Source organism: Aedes albopictus, chromosome 2 (assembly GCF_035046485.1).
Source record: "Aedes albopictus strain Foshan chromosome 2, AalbF5, whole genome shotgun sequence".
NCBI lineage: Eukaryota > Metazoa > Arthropoda > Insecta > Diptera > Culicidae > Aedes > Aedes albopictus.
Genome location: NC_085137.1, coordinates 458,031,837 through 458,042,258, shown reverse-complemented (window position 1 = coordinate 458,042,258; position 10,422 = coordinate 458,031,837). Strand labels below are relative to the sequence as shown.

Below are 10,422 nucleotides of genomic sequence, written 5' to 3'. Positions count from 1 at the left end.
CTCACGCTGCGCATGAGACGAGCTCCCCGGGAGCTATGTGCCTAGCTCGCACCCACCAGATTTTCGTGAGCCTCCTAGCAGCGCAGCACACTGCGATTTTGAAGAGCTGTGAGACAATTTGGTGGGAGGCTCGCTGTCACATTTATGTACACATGAGCAATCGGAAACTCTGTCTCAGAGTTCGGCTCTGGCAAGCCAATCAACTTGGGCGCTCTCCCAGCGCCTCTATCAGTGAAAAAGTGCAACTCTCAGTGGAACGCAGTGAAACCTTTTGCGGAACGATGTGAAAAACGAACCTACACTGCAAATTTTGTTTGCTGGTATTCAGCAAATTTTGCTGATTTTTTTTGTGCTGATTTCATTCAGCAATACGAATTTACTGAATATCAGCAATTATTTTTCAACTTGCTGAACTATCCAGCAATTTTGACAGTTGATCAGCAACGTTGTGCTGAATTTCAGCAAAAATTTTGCTGAAAGTCAGCATTTTATTTTGCTGATTTTTTTTGTGCTGGAAGCATTTCAAAAAATTTGGTGTGTAGCACCTGTCAAACCGCACCGTCGCCGTTTGTGTTTTTGTTTATGTTTTCGTGTGATCGAACAAGTGATTTCACTCGCGATTTTCCCGGTTTTCCGTCCCGAATCGCTTCTACCCGGCGACATCACATCATCATGAGTGAAAGTGACGAAAGCGGATCCAACAGCAGCCGCGGACGCCATGGGGACAGCAGCTCCGACGGTAGTCCCAACGAGCTGGACCCCACCAGTGCCGGCTTCAAACCCTTGCGTGTGCTTTACTCGCGGAAACCGCAAGCTGTTCCGGTGCCTGGTGCCCGGTTGCACGACAACGTGGGCACGTTCGAATCTCGCTTCGGCCAGCTCGGAGGCTTCCATCAGCAGTACAGCGACGAGCGGTTGAAGGAAATCCACCAGGCTAGGGCGGCCACCTCCAAGCGGGCGCAAATGCAACTACCGAGTTCGTCGTCGTCGGAGATGCCCCAGCGGCGGTTTCTGCCGCATCAAGGTGCGGTGGGGGTAGCAAGAATTTAAATTGAATTCTAAGAGTAACTGAACGTCTATCTTTTTAGGTATGATCAAAGCGGAAAAACCGGCCAAATTCAGTCGGAACATTCTGATGAAGCTGGAGAAGACCGAGGGTCCGCTGGAGCGGATGCGGTCCTGGATGCGGGAGCGCGTTCGGGTGAAAGTTTACACGCGCAAGCAGAACGGCATCCGAGGCTACGTAACCGGGTTCGTGGAGGTGTTCGACAAGCACTGGAACATGGCCCTGGTGGATGTTTACGAGTCGTGGAAGCGTCGCAAGTATCGTTACTCGGAGAATAAGCTGTGCGTGCTGGGACAGCCCCAGGATTGCTCGGAGCTGCTGACAAAGATGGGCATTCAGGTGCCGGAGGTTAGCGTTCGGTCCGCGGGGAGGAAGTACGTGATGTGCAGTCGGAGGGTGCCGAAGTTGATGATCCGGGGAGAGCAGGTGGTGCTAGTGACGCGGGATAATGATGGAGCAGAGAAGGGAGACACGTAAAAGGAATAAAGGCAGTGTTTTGTTGAAATATATTTCTGATAATTACCTCGAGACCATATGGGACGAGGATTATGTGAAATTTCCATTTCATACCGTGTTTGACCATTTTAGAAACTTAAGTCAAATACTCTGGAAGAAATATCTAGGCATGTTGTTTTAATATAGGTACATACTCAATAGATACGTTGATTTTAAACAAATTTCTTCGTTTGAGTATTTTTTGGTAAAACCAATAGTTAAAATCCTGATTCTTGCAAAAACAATCTTTAAATGAGCAAATTATTTGTTGTCTGATTTTAATCTTTGATCATCTTCTCTCATTTTCAGATTTCCTTGCCAAATCAAGCACCTCTACCAAAGTTACCAAGAGCTGAGGCCTCAGTTCGAACGCAAACGGAATGCCCTCACCAACGTCTTCCAATCGGTGCTGAAAACAAGCAAACCCACACCCACTCCGTCCGTTCAATCGGGTTCCTCCTCGTCCAGTTCGGGATCTTCATCAGGGTGCACCAAAAAAAGATGATCATCGCAACAAACCCGCTTCCGATCGAATCAACTCAAAATCAACGCCTCCGAATAGAAGCATCGCCAAACCGAACCGGAAACCACAGAACCAAACGGAGGACTTTTAATTAATTAAAGAAGCGATAACCAACCCAACCAATCAACAAACACACGAATCTGTGATATTCTAAGGCTACCACACCCACCCGAAGATTACCAAATGGGTTAGGAAGATAAGTGCAACACCACCGTCCTATTCAGAGAGAAAAGAATAAGTCAAAATTTACCGCAAACCGAGTGCCTTCCCGTTTCCGGAGTTTTACCACGGAACAACCGAAATCTGCATGTGTTCATAGTTTAGTACGTTAAACCATTCGGGATCTCTATTTTATGGCATCGAATAAACTCGCCGCGTGAGAAGTGCTATAATTCTACAAAACGCAAACTGTTATATATAGCGTTACTTATCCTGAACTCGCACCTCAACGGACAAATTTTATAGCAAGCGAAATAAATCTGTTGTCGAACGGATTGGAACAGTGATTTCCAAACACCGCATCGTAAACCACCACCCAGGAACAAAAAAAGCCAAAAAGCCGTACGCTGGCGTTGGCAAGCTTACGAGGTGGCTCGGCCATCGTGGCGATGCCATTTATCGATGAGGACCTGCTATGGTGTCCGGACAACGATGCGCGGATGGCTGACCTGCAGGCTTGCCTTCAGGTAATAATCGTTCGCAATTTTCACAATCCCACCAGCAAGGATGAATCTGATTCTATTTTCTTCTGTCTTGTAGGAAGCCAACGGTCCCAACCAACCGTCGTCGGATGGCGGCAGCAGTGCCAGTGCCAATGGCTGTGATTTGAATAACCTGGAGGAAACGCTGTGTAACGATTCGGATGATCTGTTGCGACAGCTGACGGAGAACACCTTTGAGTTGGAACAGTTCTTCCAGGATTTTCCCGTAACTGAGATTAAAGTCGTAAGGAGTCGTTGTTTTGATTTGGGTTGACTGTTGGTTAGAAGAGGGGTGTTCCAAAAAGCAGAGAAATGTTCAAAAGTCATGATTAAGCCGAAGATTTGAGAGACGTAACCTAGGGTGGTTCATAAAATCGGTTTTTTGGCTCTCAAAACCAATTTTCAACAATCTATACGCATACGCAAAGGGTAACATGCGGTAGCATGGGCCACCTAAAGTTTGGCGCTCATTCTCTTCTTTCTGTTCGTCTTTCTGGCTCTATATTTCCGTTGAAATTTGGGCTGCAACGCTTCAACATATTGTTCTTTCAGCACTTCCACAGTTAATTATATATAGAAATACTTTCTTTGCCAGCCGATTTCAAATCTTCATACGCTCATTAAGTAGTTTCTTCTGTGATTTTCGAAGAATTTGCCATTGAAATGCCTCCAGGAGCTCCTTTGAAAAATACGTCAGTCCCTGGAGCTCCTCCTAGGGTTCTTCAGAAGTTACTGTGCTTCGATATTTCCATGAGAAGTTCCACCAGGAATAAACTACGTAGACTTCACCAGAGGGGAGGGAGGTTCTGGCAAAAGTCTACGGTCCATACAAACTTTTAAAATTATATATGAACAAAAGTCTACGAGGGGGGAAAGGGGTCACTGAGATGTCCGAAGATGAGTCTTCGTTGAGGTCTGACCAGTTTATGGACAGCGCCTATCTGTAAGATAACCCCAATAGATTGTTTCTGGGATTCCTCCACAATATTTCTAGTTTCTCTATGTAATTTCGTACGAACTCGCTTAGTTATTTCTGAGAATGCTATGAGCATAGAAACTTAATAAAAAGATATTGATTTCTAGGATTTCTACAGAAGTTTCATCTAGAAATCAACCAGACATTTCTCTTCAAACTCGTGCTGGAGTTTCTACGGCGATTCCTTCAGAAGTTTCGCCAAGAAGTTGAAATCCTGAAAAAAAATCAATCTTTATTTTACCACCCACTACGAGATTCTCTTAAGAACAAACGTCTTGAAATCCCGCTTCAACAGTGCATCAGAACTTCAGACGCACAAATCTCAAGAAGCAAGCTTCAAACAACAGTGAATTTTATTATTCTGTTCTTGCTCACTTGTAATAAGCTTAAAATAAGAAGCTCAGGTGCGCTGGTTTTGTTTACGAAGAGATTTGTGCTTTCAAAATCGTGAGTAGGTGGCAAAGTCGGCCATTTTGGGATTCCCACAAGTCTGTCCTTAAAATTACCCCAGGAGTTCCTTCTAAAATTCACCCAAATCCACCCACTTCAGAAATTCTTCCTGCAGGAGATTTCTCCAGAAGTTCCTAGGGTAATTCTAACAATTTTTTTTTCTGACATTCCAGAAATTCTTCGTGAGATTCTTCTATGAGTTCCTTCTGGGGTTTCCTTAGAAGCTCTTCCTGGGACTCTTCCTATAGTTTTTCTGACATTCCCTTGGGAGTTCTTAAAATAGTTCTGTTATACCCTACCTTTGTATACATGTACCTTGATATTTACATTTGTGCTCATTCTGCGAATGGAGTGACGTGAGAAAAGTCGGAGTCGTATATCGAGGTGAGAAATCTCGACTCGAATGAGGTGACTCTCCATTTGATTTACACGGCGAGTCACTTCATTCGAGAGTGGATTCTTCATCTCGATATTCGACTCCGACTTTTCTCACGTCACTCCATTCGCAGAATGAGCACAATTGAGCCGTTGCGAGTTAGAGTGTAAATCAGAACAAGTAAGAACCCGTTAGCGAACGGACGCGCGTACGAAACATGTCCGCGGTCGTGGCTGAAAGCCCACTGAATTATTATAATTAAAAGTGATAAATAAAGTGAAATTATCAGTTAGCTGTTGTGGTTCTCATTTCTCTCGGCCGTCACAACAAGTTCCTTCTGGCATTTTGTAAGACAGAAGGTAAGGCTGAAAACAAAAATACTCAAGGACTTCTGGAATTCATCAATTCATTCATGCTTCAGGAATTCCGTTGCGTAGGCATCCAAGAGTTCTCTCTGGGATTTCTGCAGGAACTCCTTCTGGAATCCACTCATAGGTTTATTCCTGGATTTTTCCAAGAGCTCCTGCACTGCCCTCGGACGCATAAATGTCACATGTTGCAATAGAAAACCCCGAGAAAAACACATTTGAAGTTTTAAAATAAACTTTGACTATTGTTGCAGTTGATTGACTTCAACGCAATTCAACTATCGAAACATGTATAAACTCAGATATTGACAAAATATTTCAAAAATACTTATCAAAATATGACTTTTGACATAAAAACCTCAAAAATGTCGAAATGTAACATGCGTCCGACGGCAGTACAGGATTCGTTTCAGATTCGTGTTTAGAAATCCTTTCTGAAAATCCTCTACATGTTCTTTCTGGAAGTCCTCCTGGATTGAAAAAGTTCCAGGAGTTCTTTTTGGTAATCCTCCAGAAATTTCTGTTGAAAATCCTTCAGGGGTTCTATGTGGGAATTTTTCAGGAGTTCTTTTTGAGACTGCTCCAAGAGTTCTCTATGATGGAAATAGGGTAACAAAGGGTATTATCAGCAATTTTGTTCTGTTCGTCATGAGGGATTTTTGTCCGCCAAATTGCCTGAAACTTGGTCATATAATTCAGCTCGATTAGGAAAGATTTGAGGCCGATATTTCAGAAGTTCTTTCTGTAAATGTTTGTTAGGAGATCCAAACTAACATTTATTGTGAATGTAAACATCAACAAAGCGTCCTCAATACAGCTTGATGCTGAGTCTAGTAACTCAGTAGTTTACATATGGACGGCGCATAGTTTCTACGCAAGCCCTATACCAATGAATCTGACGAACTTAATCCACTTGTACCTACACATGCTGTGCGAGCAACTTCTATACCACCAAGTCATGGCTCTTTCCTCGGCTCCTATGTAACCACTAACTGAATAACATCTTGAGAAGGCGCTTTTTCAGCCTTTTTACATTTGTTAAATAATAGTTATACGGCATCCCCAAATTAATCGATTACATATAATTAGGTTATGGATACCCTGACGCAATACATGTGGAACTGGAACAACTGGAATTATCGCTTTTGAAATTGAATAATTGAAGTACTTGCCGCTTTTTGGAATCGAACTCCCGATCTCCGTATGCACTGGTCTCGATGATGTCCTGGTTGCCACACTGCTATATATAAATAGCATTTAAAATAGCCCGTTTTGTTTTACTCCAGACAAGGATTCATAATTGTGCCAAGAAAGCTTACCCAGCTTCATATTGCTGCAAAAGCATGTGAAATGTTGAAACAAACACAATAATGTTGACATTGAACAAGCTGTGTCATTGCGCCAACAGGTTCTTCGTCACAGCTTCTTGCTGAAAGAGTGCTCTTTAAATATCTACGAAGCGCTGCTGTTTTGTGTATTTGGCAACATTGCAAAACGTTCTGTATATAAGCAGCTGTTTTATTGGCTGGGACTTTTATTCGATTTGCACATCTTCCGGCGTTGGATTAAAGTGCAACAAAAGCAACCCAAATAATTTTACAGCACAGAGATGGACAGCTGTAAAGATTTTGTATAGTAGCTATATATCCCGCTTAAAGTTTGTTTTGACAATAATGTTCACATCCGACAAGCCGTGTACAAGTTTTCACATCTTCTGGGAAATCTTCCGGAGTTGGAATAGAGTGGAGTAAAGGCAGCCCTAGTGAGAAGTGATTGATTTCTGAAAAACAAGTTTGGTAGCTGTATGGTGCTTGTTTTGTAGTCGTGTATTAGTTTATGGTTTATATTTGACTAAATTCCCTTTTATTCAACGTTGACTGCTTTAATTCGATGGTTACACAACAAAAAGCAAACGACTGAAGCTTATAGCGCTGAAAAAGTTAGTTGGGGTGTGCTGTGCATGCCTCCATTTAGGCGCATTTGTACGCATATCGCCTCCACTTTACAATCTCATTCAACATCTTATACGATCACTGGTTGACTGGGTGGTACTGTTTGGAAGCGTCAATGAGTTGTTCCAGGAGTTTCTTCTGGAAACCACACATTAATTCGTTCTTGGATTCCTCCAGGAGCTTATACTGGATTTCCACCAGAATCTTGTTTAGAAAATCCTTTTTTAAAAACATTCAGACTTTCGTTCTGATAGTCATTCTGAAGTTCATTCTGGATTCTGAGAATCCCCCAAGGGTTCCTATAGACGTGTGGGAGTGTTCCAGGTTTTTTTTTGTCTTGGAATTCAAAAGAAGAATAATAAAGACGTTGACAGTCCAAGGCTTATGCAGTCTCTGCTGTGCGGTCCTGAGACTCAGGTGCGGTCCAATGACCACCAGTATTTATACTACCTTAGGTAGACCAAATAAATCATACCAAGACATTTAGGTACTGTCATGAATAGTATACCAATAGGTAAATATTATGTGTACACAACAAGGATTTCGTGGAGAAATTTGTTATTTCAATTCCTGGATTAAATCCATAAAGGGATCTTTGGAGGAATCCCAGATTACATTCTTGTAGTTTTGTAATCAAGAGAGGAATCCCCAGTAGGAATTCTTGGTGGGCTCCCCTGAAGAAGTTTATATAGTCTATAATGCTTAGCTGTATTCTAGAAGGAATCCCCTGATGGCATACCTGATGTGATCGACAGATGGTGTTTCTGAAGAAATCCTCAAAAAGAATTTCAGGTTCCAGAAAAATAACACATATTAGAATCAAATTTAAAGATACTTTGTTTCAAAGTCGCGAGGTTTGTTTAATCAAAAAAATATGTTTTTGTTTTCAATATTGGAGAATGCATAATGCCAAATGAGCAAGGTGATTCAGTTTTACCTTCAGATTTTCAAGATCAGATCTGGTCATGAACGTTAACCCGCTATCAGTATAGCATATTATAGCAGTATCCGTGTTCGATTCTCGCTCGCCTTTTTTTATTTCGCTTTCACTCTCAAACAAAAACATTTTTTTTTTGAATCTAAGTCCTGTAGAGATGAGATGAAATAGGGTAAATTGTACGCCTTAGCTCTCTCGGCTTGTTGTTGGATACTTTTACTGGTTTTGCTGCGTATGTGATTTGTTGAGCCTGGTAAGCTCAACCCAACATAGCATGCTCAAGATCAGACAGAACTCGTTGAGGTGTGATAGAACGTATAAATTGCGAACTGTTGAGGAAGTTGTTGGATATTTTTACTGGTTTTGCTGCTTATGTGATTTTTTGAGCCTGGTAAGCTCAACCCAACATAGCATGCTCAAGATCAGACAGAACTCGTTGAGGACTATTGTTGTATATTTTCGGATTTTGCTGCTTCAGTGATGCTTTGAGCCTGGTAAGCTCAATTTGCAATAGCAGGATCAAGATCAGACAGAACTTGTTGAGGAATATTAGAAGAGATTGTTGCATATTTTCGGATTTTTCTGCTTTAGTGATGTTTGAGCCTGGTAAGCTCAATTTGCAATAGTAGAATCTGGATCAGATAGAACTTGTTGAGGACTATTGTTGTACATTTTCTGATATTGTTGCTCCAGTGAAGCTTTAAGCCTGGTAAGCTCAATTGGAAATAACAGGATCAAGATCAGACAGAACTTGTTGAGGAATATTAGAAGAGGTTGTTGTATATTTCCTGATTTTGCTGTTTAGGTGATGCTTTGAGCCTGGTAAGCTCGGTCTTCTTCTAACCTTGTAATACCATTTTGGCAATTGAAGGGTTGTTGAAATTTATCAGAGAGTAGAGGAGAAGGTGAATGTAGAGATGAGATGAAATAGGGTGAATTGTACGCCATATGGGTAGTCAGAGCGAAGTGTGTAAAAAACGCGATCGAAACGCGAACGTCAGCAATCCGACTCAGTTTTGAAACGGATTTGTACGTGAACGGTTGCGTGTTGGCGTTTCACATAAATCGCGAGTGCTAAACAGCAGACATTTCGGAATTCGCATTCGATTGCGATTCCGGAATTCACGACAAGTCCATCAATATTTGTTTCAAAAAAATATAGTCCTTGAAATTGCAAAATTACTTACTTTCAAAGCAATGATGTGATAGATTCAAAGTCAACAAGTATTTAAAACTACAATCAGTGCCGCGGAGGCTTGATTGTTAAAGCAATGATAATAATGCTTTGAAGCAAATACCAAATGTATTTGATTCAAAGCAAAATGGTATTAAGCCGTGGTTCAATGGTTTATTTTCTTTGATTCAAAGCACTTTATTTTTGAGTTTAAAATATTTTTTTCTGCGTGAAGAATTCTCAGCAGAAATTGCTGGAAGAATCTAAAAAAAGAGTTTCTTAGAGAATGCACAGCAGCAATTCCTGAAGGAATCTCTAAGTGACATTCCTGACGTAAATCACAAAAGGGGTCCTGAAGGAATGCACAACAAGTAATTCACAGATAGAATGTCTGGAAAATTTCCCAGAAAAAACACCAGAATGCTCGAGTAGACTTTATAGTGGGATTCTTAAAGAAATTTCTAGTAATTGCGTCGTCAATGTCTGATGAGAGCTTACGGAAGAGTGAAAATTCTATAGTGATATTTCTAGAGGATGTTCTGTTTCAATTAGATTTTTCTGTTGAAGTAATTTTGCCTAATAATTATTTTGAGTGCCTATTTCTAACTTCATTTCTTATTACATTTCCTGTAAAATTTTAAGAATTTTTTGATGGGAATCCCAGGCGGGTGTAAAGTCGATTTTTACAAGAATTTTCTAAAATCCACCTGCCCTAAATTACATTCTATATTCAGAAAGGAAATTTCTCGAAAGCTCAACATGTTTCTTTCAAATTCGAACAGAAACTCTTCATACTATTCCGCCACAAATTCTTACAAGAGTTCCTGCATACAATCACAGCAAAAAAACATTGTGATATCGCATCATTTTTGCTGCACATCAGTCGCGTCGTAAAAGTGATGTACAAATTACATCCTTTCCACACAGCAAATAAGCCGCCGTATCTGTGGGTCTAGCAATCGCTAGAACCGGAACGATAGATGAATCGTATAAAAGTAAAATACTGGCATGGATTCGTACACTGATCCGTTGATTGTGAGGCATATCCCTTACCTCTCGGCTATTTCACCGAGTTAAAAGGTAGGTGATAAATATGATACTGCTTCTAGGAATCCGCTGGAATGGGTTTGTTGACACTTTCCGGTGTCAACCAGGGTGTACATGGAGAGTATGATAATTGTTGAAAAACGATGTATCCGAGTGATATTATATTCAAGAATGGATACATGGAAATTACGCGCCTGGAAATTACAAAATTATTTGCTGGGATCCTCAAACAATTCTTAGGCTAGTTTGAATAGGAGAAATTGAACCTCGGAATACCAAAAACACTTACTAATTCCGCTAGAAATTCTTACGATGCCTCCACGAACATCGAGGAAAATACTTCAAAATATCTCCCAG

At 41.1% G+C, this 10,422-nt stretch overlaps 2 protein-coding genes across 2 annotated transcripts; both read left to right on the top strand.

Annotated features, from left to right (window-relative positions):
* The first annotated feature begins 546 nt into the window (after window positions 1–546).
* Window positions 547–1,575, top strand: LOC109418950 (U7 snRNA-associated Sm-like protein LSm11). The gene is made up of 2 exons (XM_019693169.3): window positions 547–1,024; window positions 1,089–1,575. The coding sequence occupies exons 1-2, from the start codon at window positions 583–585 to the stop codon at window positions 1,541–1,543; spliced, it is 897 nt and encodes a 298-aa protein (XP_019548714.3). The 5' UTR covers window positions 547–582; the 3' UTR covers window positions 1,544–1,575.
* Window positions 1,576–1,874: 299 nt separating this feature from the next.
* On the top strand, window positions 1,875–4,491 carry LOC134283946 (ecdysone-induced protein 74EF-like). Its single transcript, XM_062853942.1, has 2 exons — window positions 1,875–2,770; window positions 2,844–4,491. Exons 1-2 carry the CDS (start codon window positions 2,693–2,695, stop codon window positions 3,057–3,059), a joined length of 294 nt encoding a protein of 97 aa, XP_062709926.1. The 5' UTR covers window positions 1,875–2,692; the 3' UTR covers window positions 3,060–4,491.
* Window positions 4,492–10,422: the final 5,931 nt, after the last annotated feature.

What these genes read in the sequence shown, in the direction of transcription:
- LOC109418950 (XM_019693169.3), top strand. Translation starts at nt 583, where the DNA reads ATGTTTTCGTGTGATCGAACAAGTGATTTCACTCGCGATTTTCCCGGT. An exon ending in GCGGTTTCTGCCGCATCAAG is followed by an intron (nt 1,025 to 1,088) that starts GTGCGGTGGGGG and finishes CTATCTTTTTAG; the next exon opens with GTATGATCAAAGCGGAAAAA.
- LOC134283946 (XM_062853942.1), top strand. Translation starts at nt 2,693, where the DNA reads ATGCCATTTATCGATGAGGACCTGCTATGGTGTCCGGACAACGATGCG. An exon ending in ACCTGCAGGCTTGCCTTCAG is followed by an intron (nt 2,771 to 2,843) that starts GTAATAATCGTT and finishes TCTGTCTTGTAG; the next exon opens with GAAGCCAACGGTCCCAACCA.